At 36.7% G+C, this 25,869-nt stretch overlaps 1 protein-coding gene and 1 pseudogene across 1 annotated transcript in view; one reads left to right on the forward strand and one right to left on the reverse strand.

Annotated features, from left to right (window-relative positions):
* DCBLD1 (discoidin, CUB and LCCL domain containing 1) overlaps window positions 1-25,605 on the forward strand; it is a 112,043-nt gene extending 86,438 nt beyond the window's left edge. The window contains exons 7-15 of the mRNA XM_043999753.1: window positions 3,609-3,649; window positions 6,671-6,886; window positions 8,487-8,611; window positions 12,260-12,407; window positions 12,539-12,646; window positions 15,927-16,014; window positions 17,089-17,138; window positions 18,494-18,610; window positions 23,081-25,605. Coding sequence (XP_043855688.1) covers window positions 3,609-3,649; window positions 6,671-6,886; window positions 8,487-8,611; window positions 12,260-12,407; window positions 12,539-12,646; window positions 15,927-16,014; window positions 17,089-17,138; window positions 18,494-18,610; window positions 23,081-23,610 — 1,423 coding nt within the window. The 3' untranslated portion in view covers window positions 23,611-25,605. The remainder of the gene's footprint in view (window positions 1-3,608; window positions 3,650-6,670; window positions 6,887-8,486; window positions 8,612-12,259; window positions 12,408-12,538; window positions 12,647-15,926; window positions 16,015-17,088; window positions 17,139-18,493; window positions 18,611-23,080) is intronic.
* Window positions 7,888-8,170, reverse strand: LOC122753482 (annotated as a pseudogene).
* Window positions 25,606-25,869: the final 264 nt, after the last annotated feature.

Genomic DNA, 25,869 nt, shown 5'->3' on the forward strand with positions numbered 1-25,869 from the left:
TGTCTTAGCAGGTACACTCCCAAGTAATTTATAATGTCTCCAGTTATTTTATATGGAATTTCTCTTTCTATCTCTTGCTGTTGGATTTTGTTGGTAATATATAGAAATGCTGATGATTTGTGTGGGTTTATTTTGTATACTGCAACTTTGCTAAAGTTGTTAATAATTTCAAGAAATTTTTAGTTGATTCTCTAGGATTTTCTAAGTATAATATATCATCTGCAAAGAGTAATAGTTTTGTTTCCTCATTGCCTATTCTAATTCCTTTAATTTCTTTTTTTTTCTTCTTGGTGTAGCTAATGTTTCTAGTATAATATTAAATAATAGAAGTAATAATGGGCATCCTTGCTTTACCCCGATTGTTTTGGGAAGGCTTCTAGCTTATCCCCATTACAGATAATGCTTGCTGACAGTTTTAGATAAATAGCACTTATCATTTTCAGGTACAGTCCATTTATTCCTATGCTTTCTAGTGTTTTTAATAAGAATGGGTGCTGTATTTTGTCAAAGATTTTTTCTGCATCTATTGAGATAATCATATGACTTCTGTTGGTTTTGGTCTATGATGCTGATAATTTTCCTAATATTGAACCAGCCATTCATCAGCACCATATTTGTGTTATAAAAGAAATTTTGTAAGACTCTTTTTTTTTTCCCCAGTGAGGCAATTGGGGTTAAGTGACTTGCCCAGGGTCACACAGCTAGTAAGTGTGTTAAGTGTCTGAGGTCAGATTTGAACTCAGGTACTCCTGACTCCAGGGCCGGTGCTCTATCCACTGCGCCACCTAGCTGCCCCTGTAAGACTCTTTTGCCTATTTTTCCAAATGGTATTTGGAATACTATTCTATTCCAGTATATTCCAAATATAATATTGGGGTTAATTGATCTTTAAATGTTTGGTAGAATTTGCTTATGAATTCACCTGGTCCTGGGCTTTTTTCCTTAGGAAGTTCATTGATGGCTTGTTCAATTGTTTTCTAAGATTGGGTTATTTAAAGTATTTTATTTCTTTTCTTAATCTGGGTAATTCATATTTTTGTAAATACTTATCAATTTCATTTAGATTGTCAAATTTATAGGCATGTAATTGGGCAAAATTGCTCCTAACAATTGTCTTTAATTTCCTCTTCACTGGTTGTGAATTTACCACTTTCATTTTTTATACTAATAATTTTGTTTTCTTCTTTCCTTTTTAAAATCAAATGAATCAATGATTTTTATTTTTTATAAAACCAGCTTCTAGGTTTATTTATTCATTCAATGGTTTTATTACTTCTGATTTTATTAATCTCTCCTTTGATTTTCAGAATTTCCAGTTTTGTGTTTAATTGGGGAATTTAAATTTGTTCTTTTCCTAGTGTTTTTCTAGATGCGTGCCCAATTCATTGATTTACTTTTTTCTCTATTCTATTGATATAAACAATCAGAGATAGAAAATTTCCCCTAACTACCACTTTGGCTGCATCCCATATATTTTGGTATGTTGTCTCATTGTCCTTTTCTTTAATTGAAATTATTGGTTGTTTTTATGATTTGTTCTTTGAGCGACTTGCTTTTTAAGATTAGATTGTTTAATTTCCAATTAATTTTTAATCTCTCTTTCCATTGTCCAGTATTGAATGTGATTTTTATTGCATTATAATCTGAAATGGCCGTTTACTATTCCTGCTTTTCTGCATTTGATCGTGAGGTTTTTATTGTCACATGGTCAATTTTTTGTGTAGATGCCATGTACTGCTCAGAAAAAGGTATATTCCTTTTTGTTCCCATTCAATTTTCTCCAGAGACCTATTATATCTAACTTTTCCCGAATTTTATTTACCTTGTTAATTTCTTTCTTATTTATTTTTTATTAGATTTATCTAGTTCTTAGAGGGGAAAGTTGAGGTCACCCATTAGTATAGTTCCATTATCTATTTCCTCCTGTTTTGTCATTCAACTTCTTCAAAAATTTAGGTGCTTTGCCATTTGGTGCATATATGTTAAGTGGTGATATTACTTCATTGTCTATGGCACCTTTCAGCAAGACATAGTTTACTTTATCTCTTTTAATTAGATATATTTTTGATTTTGCTTTATCTGAGATCATAACTGCTACACCTGCTTTCTTTGTTTCAGCTGAAGCATAATAATTTCTGCTCTAGCCCTTTACTTTTAGCCTGTATGTATTTCTGTGCTTCAAATATATCTCTTGTAAACAACATATTGTGGGATTCTGTTTTTTAATCCATTCTTTCTATCTGCTTCCATTTTATGGGTGAGTTCATCCCATTCACATTTATAATTATGATAAATGACTGTGTATTTCCTTCTCTCTATCCCTGCTATTTTCACTTGTTTATCCCCGCCTCCTTATCCCTCACCCTTTCCCTCCTCACAAGTGTTTTAGTTTTGATCACTGCCTTCCCCAAAACACTCTCTTTTTTATTATCCTTTATTATCCCTGTCCCTTTTTACTTCCTTATAGGGTAAGATAGATTTCTATTTCTTAACATCTAAACTGAGCTTTGAAGGAAGATAGAGATTCTTAGAGGTCAAGTGAGGAGGAAGTACATTCCAGGTGTGGGAACAGCCATATAAAGGCATGCAGATAGGAAATAGAAGGCAGATTGCTTCTTGTTTGATCATTTTGCTTTTCTCACTAGAGTAGGATGAAAAATCATGTACCAAAAATGCAGGAATTGGGCCAGTATACTAGGCCTTAAGGCAGAGGTTCTTAACCTTTTTCTCTTTGACCCCTTTGGCAGTCTGATGAAGCCTATAGAGCCTTTCTCAAAGTAATATTTTTAATGCATAAAGTAAAGTACAAAGCATTAAAAAAGAACAGAATTATACTGGAATACAGATATCGAAGTTTTTTGTTTGTTTGTTTGTTTTTAGTACTCAGATCCTAGGGTCATAATTGCTGCCTTAAGGAGAAAATTGGGTGTAGCCTTTGTGAAAGCAACATGGCATATAAGTCCAGAGAATGAGTTGAGTCAAAAGTGAAGTGAGCATAGCTGGGGCCCCTCACAAAATAGAACAAGTCTAGGAGCCAGCAACAGAAGGAAAAGGAGATGTCAGGGTTGATCCCAAGGCTCAACACTGAGTGGCAATGACTGTGGTACATAGGTTGGCTCTCTAGAGTAAAATCTCATGGCTGAGAGCTAAGAGCACCCTTTAAGTCTGCAAAAGGAAGTTTATACAAGAATGACGATACATTATAGCAGGTAAAAAGCTAATGAGAATTTTTTGTGTTATTAATGAGATTTTAATGTTGAAAATGAATGGAAAATCGACATCACTACTAAAGGAGAAGTACTCTTTCCCAATAATATTATTGCTTTATAAAGCCTATAAGTCAGTCAGCAAGCATTTATTAAGCTTCTACCATGTGCCAGGTACTATTTAAACACTAACAATACATAGAGAGGCAAAGAAATAGTCCTTGCTCTCAAGGAATCCCCAGTCTGGGGAATGGTATGTCTTGTGCACATGTCATTTCATGGCCCTAGGATATCCTTTAACATCTGTATGCAGTGTGTGTCTACATTATATAAAGTATACCTGCTTATTTTGCCCTAGCAGAAATGCATCTAACAGTAAATACTTTTTCTTTTTTCCTCCAGCGGTTCTCTGTCACATAAGCGATTTGTGTTTCTATCCAATGGTAAGAAATATTGAAATAACCTCTTGGAAGTTATAAATGTTAATAGTTCCCCATTAGTTACTATGTTGTATCTTCTCCACCTTTTGAAATCAAGTATTCTGTAAAATATTAGATGTTGAACAGAACTAAGTAACATACTCATTTTATGATGCTTGGCAGAGAAAATTGGAGACATATTTATAAAAGAAAAAAAGTTTATTGATAATCCATGAGAAGCCCTATGATATAGTAGAGAGAATTTGTCAACTTTAAGCTAAACACACCAAAGCTGATTCTGTTTTTCATCTTCGTCCTCTTCCCTACCACCACTAGTGAAATGAGAAATAACATCTATTCTGAGGTTAGTGGAATTCTTATCCTACCGAATTTTAGCTGGGGAAGAAGGTATGATAGTCTAAACATTGCCGTTTAATTTTTACAAGCAGCTAGGTGGCACCGTGGGTAAAGTGCTAGATATGGAGTTTCTGATCCAGCTTCAGACACTTTCTGACAATGTGACCTTGGGCAAATTATATAACCCAGCTCAGCCTATTTCCTCATCTGTAAAATGGGAATAATAACAAGATAATACATTAAAGTACTTTGCAAACCTCAAAACACTATATAAATATTAGCTATTATTATTAGTTATTTCGAGTAAATTTAATGAACTCTCTACTTTAGTACTTTAATGGACCTCTGATTTCATCAATGTGAATATTCCCTATAGCAGTGTAGTTCTCAACTTATGTACACCTTCTCATCCTTAGCTTTTTTTTTTTTTTCAGGGCAATGAGGGTTAAGTGACTTGCCCAGGGTCACACAGCTAGTAAGTGTCAAGTGTCTGAGGCCGGATTTGAACTTAGGTCCTCCTGAATCCAGGGCTGGTGCTTTATCCACTGCGCCACCTATCCTTAGCTATTCTTGCCCGTTTTCTCCAAATAATCACCAAAAGCAGAACCCATCCAATGAGAAGACCTTCCTCTAGTATTGTTGACAATACGCAGATATCATTGGAACACATAAGATGTCCATTGGGTCTTCTCTTCTCTCTCTCTCTCTCTCTCTCTCTCTCTCTCTCTCTCTCTCTCTCTCTCTCTCTCTCTCTCTCTCTCTATATATATATATATATATATATATATATATATATATATATATATATATATATATACACACACACAAGACTAGCACACCTTATATTCCAGTTGTACATCTTTCTGATGGCATATTTTATGCCATTTGTCTAGTCCAGTTACTAGTTAGTAATGTGTTACAGCCTGCTCTTATCCATTATGCACCTCTCCTTTGAGTGATCTTCAACTTTAATTCTCAGAGTCTCCATGACTTGGACAGTAGCCCCAGAAGAATACTGGCCTTTAAAAGATGGGTCTTTTCAGGGTGAAGCTTGAGGTCATTGAGGAGACTACTTAATTTCCCAAAGCCAATCCAGCACACTTTCCTTACTTAATTAACATGATTATGTAAATATAAGACCTTGGTCAAATACTTGTTAGGCCATTTTCCCCTACAGCAGCGTATCAGGTTCTCATTTGATATTCTCACAAAATGTTTCCCAGCAGACTGTCCAGTAGACAGACAGACTGATAGATAGACAGACAGACAGACAGATAGATAGACAGACAGACATAATCACTCAGCTCCTCAGTCTGGGCAGGGAAGCGAGACATTTTAGTTTGGCAATGAGATTTTCATTAGTGAATATGATAGAACAGAGTAAAGGAATAGAAACAGAGCCCTAGATAAAAAACAGATAATGTATCAACATGTAGTGGGTAAAAGATGAAGAAACTGAGGAAATAAAGGTTTGAGCTTCCAAGCATATTGATTTATTAAGCAATGCAGGCTAATTGCCCAATAAATCAGGACCAGTCACCTTCCTCAGCTTTGGCACTGGACCCTGAATGGAGGGAAGACTGACTTTTATACATTACAATGAATCAAATAAGATCAATTAACTACAAGGAAACAATCAGGATACAACATTAGGTAATCTGGTTTCTAATTGGAAGAAAGATTAGGGACTTTCCAAGTTGGGAGGGAGAAAGTGAACAGATACAGTTCCCTGAAATCAGAAAAAGAGGTGTCCTACTCCCTGCAACTGTCTGTGAACAATCAAAGGAACATGGAAACAATAAATGATTGATCATTATAGGGTCAGTTTTTAGATACAACATGTGGACTGCTTGAGATGTACAATTGTGGGGAAAAAAAACCTCCTTGTGTCAGTTTTTGACCCGGTCAGCATAACCTAGGTACTTGGTTAAGAGTCTCTAAACAACAGGTAGAGGTGGTCCAGCTTCCCAACCACGCAAGCTAGGGCCAAACAATAAAATAAGGTTTTCTCCCCAATTTTCACAATTAAATAAAGATTTCTCACAGGACAGAAATTGAACTAAATCCATAACTGAATAGAAAGGGAACTGAGCTATCTCTAGCACTGAATCACGAGATGAAGTCAGCGTGGTTCAATTCTGCAATTTCCTCAAAGGGAAGACTTACTGGAATGATTCACCAGTCCTAAGGGCATCAGCTATGATCGCCTGACATTCTCCAGCTCCTGGGATCATTATTCCCCATTCTTTTAAAATTTTCTGGATCCTGACCCTGTCAAATTTGAGCCCTGATTATTTAACTAAGCCAGGAGTGGCATCAGGGATCGGGGTCAGGTTAAGAGGACACAAAAGAAATCTACAGGGGTATTAGGTGTAACCTAAGTTGGATATGATTATAGTGAACAAATTACCAGGCTTCTAAGTGGGCATCTGGGAGCTGAAAAACACAAAACTACATAAGATCTTTAAACCACTTCAGTATCCGTATGTTAAATACAAGTTTGGATCATGCAAACAAATTCCTAATTCTTCCATGTTCACCTAAGTCACTTGATTCATCCCTATCACATCAATAACCAGAAAATCAGCTGACTAATTGTAGGCCAATAAGAGATTTTATTTTTACTTTGCTTTCTTTTACCATCCATGACTAAACCTGTACCTGAACTATATTATTCCTTCATTGTAGGATGCAATAAATCACTGAATTTGGAACCTGCCAAACAAATCACAGCTTCTTCCTCTTGGCATTGGGTCAATGAAAATGGAGAAGAGATTCATTGGTCTCCTGGCCAGGCACGGCTGCAGGACCTAGGGCCATCATGGGCTTCAGGAGACACCAGCACCAGCCACAAATCTGGAGAGTGGCTGGAAATAGATTTGGGCGAGAAAAAGAGAATAACCGGTATCTAAGAGCTTAAAAATTAATTTTGTAGGTATAGAGAAGTGCTGCATTTAGAAATCCATTTCATAAGACTACATTGAGATAATACTTTTGGTTTACATAGTGTCTTTTCTTTAAAGAGTTCAAAACTCCTAATCCTGCTTCATACTAGTCCTCTATTGAATAGCTTCAGTTTATCCTATATGTACCTTATTTGATTATAGTTATTTGCATCTTGCTTCTCCCATTGACACTGCAAGGTCTCAAGAGCAGGGACTGCCTTTTGCCTTTCCTTGTATCCCTAGCACAGTGTTTAGCTCATAGTAGGTACTTAACAAATGCTTACTGACAGACTACTGACTGACAAAGCACTTTGCAGATTTTTAAAAAATGAAATTACTTAAAAAATGAAATGACTCTTCAAAACTTCATTTTGTGAGAGAACAAGGGACACATATTGGATTGGTTCCATTTGTCTTCCATGACCAACATTTATTTGGAGATGCGAGTGAAAAGATAATTCAGCAGCTCTTCAGTTTAAGATATATGTTTTAATTGGTAGGATGTATCTTTCTTTTCTTTGCTGTGTGAAGCTTTATATAAAAATACATGAAATGAAGTTTTTTCAAGAATTAGAAAAGAGTATTAGCTATAGTTCAAAAAAAAAATTCCATTAGCTATAAAACTATTTTTTCCTGTTCCTTTCCTTCCCTTTCCCCAAATGTGATAGGAGAATTTATTCCTAGGTTTATTACTTTGAATTAAGTCCACTAAGAAGCAGTGGGTAGTTTTAGGTCTTCCAGATGAGCCCATAGCCCACTCAGCTCCTTGATGCCCAGATTCCAAGGTGAGCTTGAAATTAGCCACTTCTGAGAAGCTTAGAACTGGAAGACCTGAAATGTACAAAGAACATATAACTCTCCCCTTCAGTCCCATGCCAAATTCCAAGTTTCCACAGGGTAAGCCAGGACAGTAGGCAAGGATGGTGTCCTCCCTTGGATCTCCAAGATACTTCAATCCAGTCAACCTGAGGCCTCCTCATCAAAGCAGGCAAAGGCATTTTGGATAATATCCTCGGGGTCTGTCCCATTCCACTTCTCTTCAAACATGGTCAGGAACATGGTGAAATTGATGGGCCCAGGGGCCTCACTCATCATCCCTTCTAGGTATTCATCTGTAGGGTTCTTCCGGAGGGAGGCCAGCATGTCAGTGAATCTGAGACTGGTCAAACATGGCAAATACACTGGATGTGGCCCTCTGGGGATGCTTTTTTGTGGTCTTAGCCTTGGCCCATTTGCTCGACATCTTGGCTTCTTGGTGGGGATGTGCCTAGGTTCCAGGGGTCCATGCAGAGGCAGTTTTAGCAGAAGCAGGGAGGGAGTGAGTGCAGGACTCAGCCCCAGCCGAGTCCAGTAGCTCCCTATAAAACTATTTCTTGACCAGCAAAATAAAGTTAATTACAAAGAAACATGTTAACATATTTTAGAAGTCTGTGCTCTGTTATAGAAAGAAAATGAAATTGGAAGGTATAGAAGACTTTGAATGTGGTATACATGCCTAAATATGGGGGGGGGGGAATGTTGAAAAAAAAAGTAACTAAGAGAAACTATCTTATTACAAGGGATTAGGACTGCAGGATCCACCCAAACAAATTTCAACTTTTATGTTAAGTCATTTGTGATGGATTTCAAAAATCTCAACTCCAAGTGGAAAACCTACAAAGGAATTGTGAACAATGAAGAAAAGGTAAGAAGAATGATTGAGGTGAAGGATCTGACTTGGGGAAACTATTGTTCATTTTTTAATATTTTTTTGCCATCTTTTGTCTTTAAATTACCAACATTTTCCAATGTAGTTACTCCTTTCCCTTTCAGAGAACCATTGTTTATAATATCAAAGAACAAAAGGAAAAAAACCATTTTAGCAACACTAACCAACACATCAAAAACAGTCTGACATTATATGCAGTCTTGCATACCCATAATCCATGCAACTGCCTCCTGCAAAGATCCAAGGAGAGATGTCTTTTCATATTTCTTCCCTGGGAACAAGATTGGTCATTATATATATATTATTTATTTATTTATTTTTTGTGGGGCCATGGGGGTTAAGTGAATTGTCCAGGGTCGCACAGCTAGTAAGTGTAAAGTGTCTGAGGCTGGATTTGAACTCAGGTACTCCTGAATCCAGGGCTGGTGCTTTATCCACTGCGCCACCTAGCTGCCCCCGGTCATTATAATTTTTAAAATTCAATTTTATTTTATTTTCAAATCTGTATCATCTCTTTTCTACCTTCTCCCCCAGTAAGAAAGAAAAATAAGACCCTCATTACAGACACATATAGTCAAGCAAAACAAACCCCATATCAGCCATGTGAAAAACAACAAAAAAATCACTTCTCAGCCTGTTCTCTGACTCTATTACCTCTCTATCAGGTGGCATGTTTTATCTTGAGTCCTCCAGAATTATGTTTGGTAATTGTGTTAATCAGAGTTCTTAACTTTTTCAAAGTTTGTTTTCACAGTGTTTCTGTTATTGCATAAATTGTTCTCCTTGTTATACTCACTTCACTCTGCAACATAAATTCATATAAGACTTCCTGTGTTTTGCCAAAACCATTCCCTTCATCATTTCTTTTTTGTTTTTTGGGGGTTTTTTGGTGGGGTAATGAGGGTTAAGTGACTTGCCCAAGGTCACACAGCTAGCTAGTAAGTGTCAAGTGTCTGAGGCTGGATTTGAACTCAGGTCCTCCTGAATCCAGGGCCAGTGCTTTATCCTCTGCACCACCTAGGTGCCTCCCTTCTTCATTTCTTAAAGTATAATAGTATTCTACCAGATTTATATACCATAACTTTTTCCAGCCATTTCCAAATTTATGGGCATCCCCTCAGTTTCCAAATCTTTGCTACCACAGAAAGAGCTGCTATAAATATTTTTATACATAAGGATCCTTGGCTCTTTGGATCAATAGGTATTCACAATTTTAATAATTTTGATCATTATGATTTCATAGTATTCAATTTTTTTCCTGTTTATATTGGGGTCATTGGGTATGTTGTTTTCCTGGTTCTGTTTACTTCACTTTGTATGAATTCATGTGAGTTCTCTTTTGTGCTTCTCTGTATTCCTCCTATTAGTTATTTCTTATAGTGAAATAATGTTCCATTACATTCATTTACCACAATCTATCCATTCCCTAGTTGATAGGGATTTATTTACTTTGTTTCCAGTTCTTTGCTACTGTAAAAATTGCTGCTACCAATAGCTTGGTGTGTATGGGTGTATATTTTTATACACCCATATATATATATGTATATATACACACATGTATACACGTGTGTATGTATGGTGTGTGTATGTATATGTGTGTCTGTCTGTCTATTTATCTATCTGGGCCCTTTTCTCCTGTTGTTAACCACTGTGGGTGTATACTTAGCAGACATTTTTGGTAAATTAGTTTTCAAATGGTATAAGATATTAACTTTAGAATTTTCAATATTGAAAGAGAAATTAGGCACCTTTATTTATTTTTAGGTACCTTTATTTATCATATATGAATGAGAAAAGTAGCTGCAAAACACACATAACCTTTTTTGTGTCATAAACCCCTTTGGTGATCTGATGAAGCCTGTGGACCCCTTCCTCAGAATGATGTTTTTAATCCATAAAGTACATAGGATTACAAAAGAAACTAATTCTATTGAAACATAATTATCAATTTTATTTTATTTTTGTGGGGCATTGAGGGCTAAGTGACTTGCCTAAGGTCACACAGTAAGTGTCAAGTGTCTGAGGTCAGATTTGAACTTGGTTCCTCTTGAATCCAGGGCTGATGCTTTATCCACTGTTCCATAGTCTGAAATGTCTGCATTTTCAGATGAATTTTTCATCCCTACCTAGAATATAACATTCCATTTCTAAAAAAGATATGGTATAGATTTCAACCATGCAGGGAACTTCCATTGTGAAAACTCCCTCTCCCAATTTGGATCAATAATTTGTCTGGAATTTTCAGTCTTGGCAATTTGCCCGGGGCACTGAGAAGTTAAGTGAATTCCATATATTTACAGAGCTAGTATGTGTCAAAGGCAAGACTTTCCACCTGCTGCCTCAGTTTCTGCCTTTAAAAAAGACCCATTTATTCAGTAACATTTTCTGGAATATTTCTTTTGTGAGCTACTTTGCTAGTCCAAATGGAATGTACTAAAATGACTAAGATGTAGCCCCTGCCCTCAAGGAATTTACAATATCTCTTAGAAGAGTTAACTTTGACACAAATAACTACAAAACAGTAAGAGGAAATCTTTACTTGAGATACTTAATTTTGGGGTATTATCATTAGCTTTAACATTTAAAAAAAAACCAGCTGGTGAAAAATAGCCAATCACATTGAACTAATAGACTGATCAAAGATGGGATTTTTAAGATACCTAAACCTTTATCTTTATGTTGACTCACTCCGAACATTGAAGTGTTTCTGTATATTTCCACTGAAGTTCAGTTGAATGCAATTAAAAATAGTAATTGAAAAAAATCAGATTAAGTTCACCACCCTAAAATGGTGTGAGAGGCAGTTGTGTTAATGCTTATGGTGGCACCCATACTACAAGAAGAGCTGGAAGTCATTTTCAGTCTTAAATATGTCTGAAGTCTGAACTTAAAAACAGCAACCACTACCACTAACTATCATGAAGCCTAGTGATGTTCAGGCAAAAAAACCTGCCTTTGTATGTGGAGGGCTGGTGGTAGAAATGATGAGATGGTTTATGCTTTTTCAAAACAACAGAAATGACTTGTGAACCTGGAAAACAGAAGCTGTCTACCATTGAGAGCCAGAAGTGCTCAGGTTCAGTAGGAATTGAAATGTGATAGAGGATGGGCATTGGAAATTTGTAGGCAGGGGCGCAGCTAGGTGGCACAGTGGATAACCTGGGCTCAAATCCAGCCTCTGACACTTGACACTTACTAGTTGTGTGACCCTGGGCAAGTCACTTAATCCCCCATTGCCTCACCAAAAAAAAAATTTGTAGGCAGTGGTTGGTAGCCACATTAAATAGAATGGAGGTGATTAGTAATTGGAAATTTCATGATAAGGTATAAACTACCTTCTATGGTTTTATAGACATCAAACCAACATTAATTCCAGATAATCAAACTAAACTGGGCAATTTTATCTTCATTACCCCAAACAGGTTCCAGGAAGAAACTCAAGTTTGCTTCCTATGTGAAATAGGTTGGACTCAGAAAATGCCTGCTGTTGTCAACAATCACAGGAGTTTTTAATTAACACAAATTATCATAGCAAGTTTCACAGCTAGATTGGTGGGTTTTTTTTTAGCTCTTTAATAAATATACTCTCTAGGTTTTTTAAAAATAAGGAACTTGTTCTTGCAGATATTTCAAGGCAACTCTAACTTTAGAGATCCAGTACGGAACAATTTCATCCCTCCCATTGTGGCCAGATATGTGAGGATTATTCCAAAGACCTGGCACCAGAGAATTGCTCTGAAAGTGGAACTGATTGGTTGTCAGATTACACAAGGTAGGACTTTTGGAGTTCATGAATATGTAGATACCTGATGTTTCCTTTGAGCACCACTGTTTTTTCTATTTCAAATGTAAATTTTTTTTTTTAACCATCTCCCTTTCCCATTCCCCATTCTTCTTTGGCAGGCAATAATTCATTTGTTTGGCACAAGCCAAGTCCAAGTACAGGTGTCTCAATTGGGAAAGAAGATAAAACTCGCACAAAGCCCATTCCCTCATCTGAAGAAGAAAGAGGTACAAGTCACTTACTGTTTGGTGGTTTTACATTTCAGCTGCTTTAATCACAACAATAGCTAGCATTTACTGAGCACATTATAGTTTGCAAAGTGCTCTATGTTTATTATCTCATTTGATTCTTGAAAGTAGGCACTTACTCTTATCATCCCCTTCTTACAGATGAGATAGCTGAGGATAATGGTGGTGATGATGATAATAATAATAACTTGCATTTATATAGCACTTTAAGATTTTCCAAGCACTTTCTTCAGGATGACCCTGTGAAATAGGTACTCTAATTACTATCACATCCATTTAAAAGAGAGGGATCTGTAGCTTTTCAAGGTAAGTCCAGAGTCATTAGAGTCCAAAAAGCACCAGGGTATGGCTTTAAACACAGGACTTTGGAATCGAAGACCGGTATTCTTTTCATTTTGCCACATTGCCTTTCCAAAAGATATTGCACCCATTTTCTAAACAAAGAAAGGCTGCCATTCACCTCACAATGAATATTTTCTGGGCAGACTCTTTTCTCTCATTTTCCACTAGCTTCCCACAGGTAACTTGCAGAGAAAAGCTGAGCATTGTGTCCTGACTGACCTATTCTAAGCTTTTAAGCCAACAATTCCTTTTTTTAAAATTGTCTTATATTTTTAAAATTAAAGTATTTTTGATCAAAAAAATCTGCCTCTTTCCTTCCTACCCTGTTGAGAAAAGAGGAAATAACAAAACCCCTATGACAAGCATGTATACTCAAGCAAAACAAAGTCCCCATTCCATATTGATTGTGCCCCAAAAAAGTGTGGCTCTATCTGTATCCTAAAGCACTGTCTTTTAGGTGAGGTTAATAGGGACCTGTTAGGGGGCACAAGAAATACTGTGCTCCTACTCCAATGATTATGATATTTATTTAATAACATGTTCATTATTGGGAATTCCTCTATGGCACTGAGTCTATTTACAAAGGACTGGGGAGTCTCTTTACCATTTGCCTGATGAAAATAGGAAGTATTTGAATATGAAACCATACTTGCAGACTTTACGACTTGCACTCAGATCATGGAGATTGTTTAAACAAATTTACGTGTGTGTGTGTGTGTGTGTGTGTGTGTGTGTGTGTGTGTGTGTGTGTATGCATGTGTGTAATATAAGGCTTTCTTGTAGCTGATAGTGAATTCCACTGTTACAAGTTCCTAATAGAGCCTTCAGGGGGACTGTACTATCATTCTGAAAATGGGCACCTGAGTTTTCTCCACTGATTAGAGAGATAATTATTCATAACATAGGTGCTCTGAATACAGATTTGTATATAAGATTCAGATTTGTGGGTTTTTTTATTGTCTTCCCTCTCTCTTTTTTTACATACACAAGGGCATCCTTCACCCTTCACTGAAAATTCTTAGGGCAGCCAGGTGGCACAGTGGAAAAAGCACCAGCCCTGGATTCAGGAGGACTGGAGTTCAAATGCGGCCTCAAAACACTTGACACTTACTAGCTGTGTGACCCTGGACAAATCACTTAACCCTCATTGCCCACAAAAATAAAAAATAAAAGAAAGAAAATTCTTTCACTGTCCCTACCCATCCTTCTTTTCCTTCTTTTATTCTTTTTTTTCTTTTTGCTATTTTTGTTTATTTATTTTGATTTCCCCCCCAAGTTACATGTAAAAACAAATTTTCACATCGATTTTTAAAACTTTGTGTTCCAAATTCTCTTCCTCTCTCCCTCCCTACCCCCCCTTAAGAACTCAGGCAATTCAGTATTAAGTTATACATGTATAGTCATGCAAAACATTTCCATATTAGTCAGGTTGTGAAAGAAAACAGACCAAAAAACTTTAGAAAGAGGAACTAACAACAAAAAAATATACTTCAATCTGTATTCAGATACCATCAGTTCTTTCTCTGTAGATGGGCTGCATTTTTCATAATTCCTGATAGCATCCTGCTCCTCATTTCTTACAGCACAATAGTGTTCCATTCTAATCCTATCACAATTTGTTCAGCCATTCCCCAATTGATAAGCATCACCCCAATTTCAAATTCAACTTTTTTTCCTTCCCTTTTTCACTGAAGAAAAGCACATTTAATAGAGTACCTCCTTTATACAAGCTTACTTTCCTAGAGGTTTTTTCAGTTGTAGCTTTCAGGAATACCTTTTGGGATTAAAAGTCAAAGAGGATCAAATAGCAGTCTTCCTTGCTTTGTTTGCATAGGTTGTGGGGAAGGCAAACAGTTTGGGGCCTGTACCAACACTTACTTAAAATCGCCCACTGTTTCACTAAGCAGAAAGAGCTATATCAAAAACATAGCCAGCTCATTCTCTTTCTCCCTCCTTGATATGGCTTGCAGCACTATTATAATCTTTTCACTGTGACTTAAAAGATTCCCTAAAGCCCAAGGCAAATTCTATTTGGTATCATCAACCTGCAGGGTTCACTTATTTAACAAACATTTACTAAGTGCTCCTTGTGTACCAGATACTATTCTGGATACTGAGATATAAAAGACAAAAAGGAAACAGTCTCAGATCTCTAGGAACTCACAGTCTGTTGGACTGTGGTGAGGGAGAATCCGCAATCCCATCTTTTTCTCTCTTTCTAACCTACGTACTCCAAATTCTAAAGAATAATTTGACCCTGGGGTCCCTTGATGGGGAATGACTAGAACTTCCAGTGGTGCTAAACTACATTTTAGGTTCCACTGTGAACTTCGGTCAGCTAGTTAGAAGAAATCCTGAGTTGGGTGGGCCCATTTCAAACTCTTCCTTATATTCTGATCTACCTACAGAGGAGAGTGCTTAGTTTGTACTAAGCAAACCTCTCAGAGCAGATTATAATCCCTGGGAAGCATAGGAATTGGGCCTGTTTTTATTTTTATTTATTTATTTATTGGTGAGGCAATTGGGGTTAAGTGACTTGCCTAGGGTCACACAGCTAGTAATTGTTAAGTGACTGAGACTGGATTTGAACTCAGTTCTTCCTAAATCCAGGGCTGGTGCTCTATCCACTGCGCCACTTAGCTGCCCCCATTGGGCCTGTTTTTAATTAACATTGACTTTAAATGTTGTTTTCCTAAGTTTCATCCAGAGTTTCTGGTATTTCCATTCCATGCTAATGAAATTCATCTCCTTGGTACAGAAAGCCTGTAGATATTAGCAGGTGGGCCTCAATTTCTACAATATCTTATATTCTAATTTTCTCAGTGTTTCTGTTGGCTTAAGAGTCATATTATGTTCTAATTTCAAATAAATGGAATCTGTTCAAGGTGATCTGAGTCAGAATGTCTTTTTTTTATAGTTACAAAGCTGAGGACTATAATCATTCCATTGGTGCTCTTTGTGGTCTTGCTCACAGTTGGAATGGGTATTTTTGCTGCTGTGAAAAAGTACGTGACTAATATTAATTAATAATTATTAAAATAAAAATAGTAGTAAAATCTAAAATAGCTTCACTCACTTCCTCCTCTAGTACACGGAAAAGCAATGTTCTAAATAACATTATTGTGAGTGTAAGTTGGGGAGATGTTGAGTAATTTTTTTTTTTTGTAAGATAGAAGCCTTAAATATAGATTTGGTGCCTTGTTGAAGATGTGTATTTTGGAAATGATAGTGTTCATTTAATATCTTGAACTGTGTTAAATCTTCCTCATTGACACATTCTGGTGCTCTTTAAAAATAAAGAATAAAAAGAACACTGGACTAGGCACTTGGAGATTTGGGTTCAGCTACTTATGTGGCCTTAGAAACTCTCTGGGCCCTAGTTTCTGAAATGATTCAACAACAACAATATAAGGTGTTAAAACAAGGTTCCTTTCAACTTAAAAATTTTATGATACCAATCCTGGGTTATAATGAGTAGGATCAGGACTGAAAATCAAAAATGTTTCTTGTTAATATATACCTTATTGTAATTTCATGCCATGATTTAAAAAGTTTTGGTTTCTGGTATGGATGGGAATATCCTCTGCATGTTAGTGCATACAAAATAATGAGTAACTTTCTGATTAAAAGGTGATATGGGATATAAAATGTCTGGTGTTTAGAGCTCCAGACTGTTGTTATTTGCTTAAAACAATTGTATTGGCTTCAGTGTATTTTAGTTTAATGCTTTTAGAGAGCCTATTATTTGAGGCTGGTGTAGTAGACTGCAATGAAAGCATTTGCTCTGCAGAGTTGAATTTGAGATGTCATTTTACATTTTAATCTTTTTGAGACTGCATTTTAGCTTGGAGCTTTTTTTTAAGTACTTCTAGGGCCAAGTTTTTCTAAGTAATTCAGTAAAATAAATGGCGATGAAAAATACATTTATAGATGACGGTTTCCAAAACAGAAAGTACAATTACTTTCTTCTAGTTAGAAGCAATTGTATTTGAGATATGGAGACCAAAAAAACCATGGTTTGGGGGATATTGAATTCTATATCTTATTTTTCTTTTCTCTCTTTTTTTTAATCCTTCTAGAATGAAGACAAAAGGAAATCCTTACGGATCAGCTGAGGCACAGAAAAAAGGTTGATCAAAACTATTAACTTTTTATTGAATTTCTGTGAAGTTTTGGGATTTCTCAGTTTAAAAAAAAACCAAACTGCTCATTCTCTCTTAGCTACATCAGAACAGCAAGTATTAGTGTAGGGCCTTGTCATGTGTTTAATCTGGTAGTGGGATTGCAGAAATGTGCCCCATGTCTATAGCCTGATGGTCCACTTTAAGTCCATCATTATCCCTTCAGTATTTGGTCACTGCATCTATGCCACTGTTTTTGATTAAAGATTTTAAAGTGGCCACCTATGAACTGAAATTATTTCAGTTGTCTCAGTAACAACCAAGAAACTTGGGGTCACCCAACCTTTCCCCACCCCTTTCAAGGAGCTTGAAACCTTTCCCCACTGCTGTCCAGGAGCTTGAAAACTGTGTGTATCCAGCCTTAGAAATAGCATGGAAGGGCTCATACTCAATTTTCAGGATCTTATTATAACCTAATGAGCTTCTTAACTGGAACACTGGATAGGATTTGGCTCAGTTTCATTTGCTATGAAACAAGACTGAGATGGGAGTCGGTGAAGATAGAGCCTTTTCCCACATTAATCACAATCATCAAGCATTAAATGTCTATACTATATGTTGCGCTTGGTGCTGAAGATACAAGAATGAAATTGCTCCTGCCCTCAAGGAGCTTACGCTCAATTGAGGAAGTCAATTGATGAGAATATGAAAAAATAAATACAAGGTAATTTTGTGGGGAAGCCTAAGAGCTCAGAGGATCCAGAAAGGCATCCTGTAGAACAGGGCTGCTTAAACTTTTTCCACTTGTGACCCCTTTTCACCTGAGAAATTTTTATGCAACCTTGGTATATAGGTATATAAAATAGGTGTACATAACATTTTACTGTTAACAAATTTTTTGCGACCCCACATGGAATCACTACCCACAGTTTCAGAAACTAGAATGTAGACAGTGGTGCTTGAACTGAGTGATGAAGGAAACTATGATTTCTGGAGGTAGAAGTGAGGAGGGGAGTACCTGCTGGGTATGGGGGACAGCCAGCCTTTGAAATCCCTATAATGAAACTGACTTTTCTAAAGTAAGGTTATTCTACATTAAAGAAAACAAGAACCTTATATAAAGACTATAGTGTGTATGTAAACTTCTGTGTGTGCATGTGCATGAGTGTGTGTTTGTGTGTATGTAGCCCAGCCAACATCATAGCTTTTTTGAACCTTGATAGCCTCAACAAAGTCCAGGACATGCATTTATAATTAATCTTTTGTCCTTTGAAAACTCCTAGCAAAGTGTGTTGTATACTCGTGGGTTGTTTCTGGGTCTTTTCCTCTTTTTATTTCTTTAATTGCTACATCTTTATTCCAGGATGTTGGAAGCTGCTCAAACAGCCCTTTGTCAGACGTCAATCATCAGAGTTCACCATCAGTTACGAAAATGAAAAGATGACACAGAAATTAGACCTGGTCACAAGTGACATGGCAGGTAAATGTCCAAACCTCTGATGAAAATGATCTCCTTTAACCTGAGGGGTTCTATGTGATCAGGCAATAATAGGACTTGTGGGAAAACATGATTTTAATCAACTCTTCATTTATGTCGAATCCAAAAACTAGAACTCTTCGTTACCAGGATTTTTTTTTCTTAGCACTCTACTTTAGAGAAGCTGTAAACAAGCCCCCATCAAAAAGATATTTAAAGAACTGAGAATCTGTGATGTGTGCCATGTGTTCAGCACTAATTCTACCCAGTTGCTAACAGTTCTAATAACTAATAGACATGACGTTGACCTGGAGCCACTTTCGGATTTCACAGTAGCTCTAAATTATCAAAAGAAGATAGTCATAGTTAAAGTATCATGGTATAGTCATTATAGTTAATAGCATTTGAGTGCATTCTTTTCCTTTTAAATTTAGGTAGACTTGATATGATATACACAATCACATTTTGAAAAAATAAATTTTTGTTGTTATCTGTTGTCTTCACAACACCTACATTTCCCAATATGTTCCTCCTTCTTTCTCCTCCCAGTGAGCCATCCCTTATTACAAAGGATAAAAAGAAGGGAGGCGGGGCAGCTAGGTGGCGCAGTGGATAAAGCACTGGCCCTGGATTCAGGAGGACCTGAATTCAAATCCGGCCTCAGACACTTGACACTTACTAGCTGTGTGACCCTGGGCAAGTCACTTAACCCCCATTGCCCCACAAAAAGAAAAAACAAAAACAAAAAGAAGGGAAAAGTAGTAGGTTAGCAAAACTCATAAAACATCAAAAAAGTCTGACATAATTAGAAGTGTTCTATACCCATGGTTCCCCACCTCTGCAGACAAATTGGGGGAGGTACCTTTTCATACGTCTTCTTTGGGGCAAACTAGGTCATGATGATTTATTTCACAGCATTTAGTTTCGGGTGTTTTTTTTTATAGCACTTTAAGGTTTACAAAATACTTTACAGCTTTTATCTCACTTGATTTGCATATTTGGTTCTGATAAGTCTTCTCATGTTTTCCTGTATTCATGATATAACACAGTAATATTCCCTTATATGTATTTACCACAGGTTCTTTCTTAGCCATTCTCTAATCAGTGGGCATCTGCTTTATGCAGTAACTCTTAAAATAATCATCTAGACTATCCCATTCTAGAGATTTTCTAAAAGTGTTGAAGTTATTAGTAGTGAGGCCAAGAAGGAGGGAACATTATTTTTTCTTGTTTGAAAAGAAGAAAAGTGAAATACATCTAATATTGTGAGTATGCCCCCATTTTTCTAGCTGTAGTATTATTAGTTTAGGAAATAACATTTGATATATTCCTCTACTAAAGCCCTAAAACAATGCTTCATTATGGTTTGGAAATGAACCTGGATTCACAGAGACTGTTAATAGAGTACAAACTGGAACAGGTTCCATCAGGCTCAGGAAAGACTTCAAGTGTTGTCCTAGGTAGTTAGGTGGTGCAGTGGATAGAGTGCTAGGCCTAGAGTCAGGAAGACCCAAGCTCAAATATGGCCACAGAAACTTAGTAGCTGTGTGTCCCATGGCAAGTCACTTGACTTCTGTCTGCCTCAATTTCCTCAACTGTAAAATGGAGATGGTCATAGCACCTACCTCTCAGAGTTCTTAGGAGGATCAAAGGAGGTAATGTTTGTCTGCTTAGCACAGTGTATAGCACATAGCTGGTGCTTCATAAATGTCTTTTGCCTTTGCCCCCGAGTGCCAGGCTACATCCACTGTCTTAGGACCATCTTAAGAATAGAGAAACTAGAGGGCGGCTAGGTGGCGCAGTGGATAAAGCACCAGCCCTGGATTCAGGAGTTCCTGAGTTCAAATCCGGCCTCTGACACTTGACACCTACTGGCTGTGTGACCCTGGGCAAGTCACTTAATCCCCATTGCCCCACAAAAAAACAAAAAACAATAGAGAAACTAAATTCATCACCAGTAGGTGATAAATATTTTGGGCCAGAGTGACCTATAAAACAGAAAAAAAAAAGAAAATAAATCTCAGCCCTGTGCAAGCCCTTTCTTCTTCTATGGTGGGACTTGTAAAGTGGTGGATAAGGAAGAGGTGGTAATAACATCTAGAAACTTTAATTACTGGTTCTCTTATTGTATGATATTTATACAATATTAAGACTCTTTGGTTCTATATTAGTCTTTGGGAATAATAAGGGTTTCTCTTTTTCTCCGACCAGAAGGAAGAAAGAAAGTCATGGAGTGATGGTGAGAAAGTTTAAAGAATGGAGAAGGGGATTGGAATTAAGAAAATTCTGATCAGCCTCAATTTTCTCAGTGAAGGAAGAGGCTAGATCATCTGCATAAGTGTTAGGGAGTAGATTTGATAGTGAGAAGAGAGAAAAAAATGTTTGGTATAATTGCTGTAAAGAAAAAGATAAAGAATTGATAAGGATTATCAAGCATCAGAAAGGGCCTGGCATACCATAAATTTGTAATAGGTCAAATCAGTTCAATTTTGTGATTTTTTTTTTCTACCAGTGGTGCTCCTCCAGTGTGGAGTAATGGTGAAATCAAGTGGTGACCCCTTGGCCAGCACTGAGATTTCACAGGTTCAGATGAATTTAAGGTTAGACATGCAGTGGGCATATCACTAAATATACAACCTAGTACAAACACATGGATGTGTGTATATGCCTATACATGTTTATGTAAATACACATATACATATACACTTATAGACATGTATATGTGTATATACATACACATGCATAGGTGTGTGTGTGTGTGTGTATGTGTTTATATCCTGAACAAGTGACGCATATGGGAAGTCACCTGGGCCCTGATTCAGTTAAGATGAAATCGCATTTGCTGAAATATATGCAGTACTTTCAGTGATCCCTGGATGTTTACTGCTGCAAAAGTCTATTTTTTAGAATGTATAATGATTAAAATAATATGGGAGGGTCATTTACCTGATCAGGTTTTATCATCTATTTGGTTTTTGGAGTCTAATTCTTGTGGATGAATGGATCAATAATATGGGACAATCATGTGGTCAGAATAATTTTTTAAAGACTTTTAAAGTATAGTCATTTTTATGTAATAACATAAATTCTTAATTAGCTGATCAGCTTTTGCTATTCTTTATCATATGTGGATATTATCTCTTCCCCTTCCTTCCCTGACCCCCCCCCCCAACAAAATCACCTCATGTCCTTTCTTGACTCATTTAATTATCTGAAGGAGAGGTGTGTGGAATTTTCTGGGGGAAGGGGGATAGAGGAATTGGCTATAATGGTAATGAGGAATTTTTTTCTTGATCTGCCAGTCAAGAATAACTTCAAGGAGTTAATAGTTGGGACAAATGAGAATCTTGATTGGCAACATTAGGGAAAGGGTAAAAGTAAGAAGTAAGACTGGGAATGTTGGTCATGGTGAATTATTGGGAGCTTCAGGTAGTTATGAATGGCCATATTTCTTTTTTTTTTTTTTTTTTTGCTGGGCAATGGGGGTTTAAGTGACTTGCCCAGAGTCACACAGCTAGTAAGTATCAAGTGTCTGTGGCCAGATTTGAACTCAGGTACTCCTGAATTCAGGGCCAATGCTTTATCCACTGTGCTACCTAGCTGCCCCGAATGGCCATATTTCTAAGGCCAAGTGGCCAAGCTAAGGCTCATGAATGTTATCAATGAAGACATGCACCTGCCAAGTGAGAGAGATTAGGAGAATGGAGGTGTGGAGCCAGGCTGATGTCAAGAGAAGTCACATAAGGGGAAGAAAAGCGTGAAGGAATATGTGGTTTATTGATTAATCCATCACATTTTGTCTTATATTCTCATATCTTTCCATATATATATATATATATATATATATATGTTCTTAAGAATAGGAACTATTACACCCTTATCATCTTTTGGTCAATACCTAGCACAATGCCTGGCAAAAACTTGTTGACTGATATGTGTCAGCTTAGAAAAAAAGAATTTCCCATAGGTACTCTTTAAATTTTTAATTAAAAAATTTTTTTTCCTGGGCAGTGAGGGTTAAGTGACTTGCCCAGGGTCACACAGCTAGTAAATATCAAGTGTCTGAGCCCGGATTTGAAATCAGGTCCTCCTGAATCCAGGGCCAGTACTCTATTCACTGTGCCACCTAGCTGCCCCCGTTATTCTTGCTATTTAATAATTCTTTAATTTTTTATTGGTCTGCTATATCAAATGATAAATATTCCAGATGCAGAGAACTAGTTGAAGAATTGGATACCAACTGTATTGTACCTAAATTTGAAGGTTTTCATTGTTGTTTGGGGGGTTGGGACAGTATGGAGTAGGGGTGGAGAGATGGAATGACAAGGTGGTATTGGGACAGAAAGAATAGTGTTCATTATCTTCAAGCCCTCCTCTCCAGGAACTAGAGTTGGTGCCTTCTGTAGACAAATAGAATGCATAGTGACTAAAATCATTTACCTGATCAGGTTTTATTATCTATTTGGTTTTTAGATTATCATCAACCTCTCATGATTGGAACTGGGACAGTCATGAGGAAAGGTTCCACCTTCAGACCAATGGACACAGAAGCTAATGAGACAGGGAAGAACTCTGAGCCCGAAAACCACTATGCCTGTCCTCACCCAACCAACCGCCATGAGTATGCGCTGCCTTTGACAAATCAGGAACCTGAGTATGCCACCCCTATTATAGAACGGCACTTAATGAGAGAGAAAACCTTTCCTGAAGGGGGCTACAATGTACCTGCCATAGCTCCAGCTCACAAACATTCCCTATCCTCTGGCAGCTTCTCCAATTCAGGTAGAGTGGATGCTAAACATGGAGACTACCAGTTGCCTCAAGGCCTTAAGCCAGAGGAGGGTGACTATGATAAACCTAAAGTCAAAAGCTTCTTAACCACAGAAGACTGTGATGCTGACTATCAAAAGCCTCAAATGAATCCCTTAATAAATGATGGTTATTCAGCCCCTAGAGACTGTCTCAAACCAATAAACCAGACTGCAATGACTGCCCTTTTATAAGCTCAACATGAAAGAAATTTGCTGTGGTACTGAGCATTATGCTGGTGTGCAGTCACTGGAAAAAAAATTAGGATCTTCCTAAAGGTTTTTTATATGTGTGTGTATGTGTGTGTGTGTGTGTGTATATCTTTTTCTACCTATATCTATTGCTGTAGATATAATTTTTAGCTATTTATATGTATATAGATAGAAATACTTACCTGTATATTGAAGTATGTTTAGTTTATGTTTAGAGATTTAGCTATATTGCTAGATGTGGATATCTTTATACTCACATGTAGTGATATAGCTATATCACTATACATATATACAAATACATATAGATAGCTATAGAGATATATCTATATTGATATAGGTAGAACTACATCTTATTAGTACACATGTACACACATACCCACTGTATGTATGTATGTATGTATGTTTGTGTATCTATACATATATACACACTACATATAGTGTGTATATATGTATATTTAAAATATATAGACATACATGGGGTGTGTGTGCATGTATCCTAATAGGATCTTGCTGGGGAGGTTCAAAGACAACCTCTTTTACTGTTTACACAATAATGCAATTGATGTTGGTCTTGACCTTAGAGGTCTGTGGTTTTTCTTGTGGGCTGGCAGATGTTGTCAGATGAGTAGGTGGTATTTTCCTTTCTGTAACTGTGATCTTAAGCTACTTGGTGTAATATGTGCAATCTGTACAGAATTTTATTTAACATGAATTAAAATAACTTAAATTTTCTTGATCAAATTTTAGATCTGCACAGAGGTTAAGTGGGAATGTGCAGCTGTTGTTTTTAAAAAAACTTATATAATAGTTACGTTGACTTTTAAGATATATTTTATCTGATAGAGTCTTAGCAGCAGGACTGTTTAAACTTAATCTTGTTATTGTGGCTCATTTCCTTTCCTTTGATAGTGAAAAGTAAAAGCATTTTTATTTTTCTTCTCCTAGAAGATCTGATTACTTGAAGCATTAAAAGCACACCAACAAGGGTGATGGTTTTTTAGCAATTGTGTTGTTGTTGTTGTTTTTTAAAAAAATCAGCCATGATCTGTTCTCTTGTGATCATTAGCTGCTTAGGTTCTATTTTCAAATATTTAGTCATTTCTTCAGAACAGTTTCAATTTTTGTGAATTTCAGAAGACTTCATATTCGTCCAGGTCCTAAGAGAAGTTTTTCTTCTTTCTGCTGATCATTTCATCACTTCTCATATACTCTTAACTTGAACTTTGGGTAATACCACAGAGCTTTCTTTCCATATGTGTCTACTCTTTTCAAAATGTCTGTGAAGCCAAAATGTGAATTAATAAAAATGAAAAACAAAAAACCCTGCTCTTCATACCAACAGAAGATGAAGGTAACGTAGCAATTCTGCCTTGCGTTACTGGGTATGACTTCTGATCTCAGTTTAACATTGAGTCTGGGGTCAAATAACCACATTTGGCTCTAAGAACAGATGTTAATGAGACTGAGAAAAAAAGTAGTTTTAATTTGTTTTTATTTCAAAGTATTCTACTGCAAGAGTGACAAAGATAGTACAATAGTTTTATCAAGATGGTTGGAAAAGAGGCATTTTTGAAAAAATGCATTTTCCTCTCTGGCACATATTACTAATTCTAGATTAGGTCAGACTTGAGCTTTTAAATTATTTGAAGTGGTTTTTATCTAAGCAGTCTTTATGAAATAAAACTGTGCAATGTAGTTATTTTTGAACACTGTAAGCAAGAGAGGAAGTAGATCTTTCTCCATCTATGACCTTCCTTGGTATATTAGCTGAAAGTCTGGACCAAAAAAACTCAAGTCTCTAAATTCTGGATGTAACTGTAGTTGTGTACAGTTTTTCATAATTTCTGTGAAATGTATAGAAAACACTGAGGGGTGCTGAAATGCAATGGCAGCTTATTTTCCCAACACTGTGGGGCTAAGTTGTTAGACATTTTTGTTGTTTACATGGTTGTACTATATACTAATTTTAATAATTAAACTCCCAAACCAAAGTTCATTTGGTCTTTGAGTGTACCTCTTTCTTTCATATAGCCACCACATAAATTTAGGACCTCATCATCACTTCCCACCTGGATTATTGTAGCAGAGCCCTCCTGATTAGTCTCCTTGCCTCTAATTTTTCTCCACTCCAGTCTGTCCTCAATATTGCATTTTCCTTAAGCATAGATCTGACTGTGTCACCTCCCAGCTCAATATATTCCAAGGAGCCCTTGTATCTAATATAAAATATAAGCTTCTCTG

This window comes from Dromiciops gliroides, chromosome 4 (assembly GCF_019393635.1).
Source record: "Dromiciops gliroides isolate mDroGli1 chromosome 4, mDroGli1.pri, whole genome shotgun sequence".
In the NCBI taxonomy this organism is placed as follows: domain Eukaryota; kingdom Metazoa; phylum Chordata; class Mammalia; order Microbiotheria; family Microbiotheriidae; genus Dromiciops; species Dromiciops gliroides.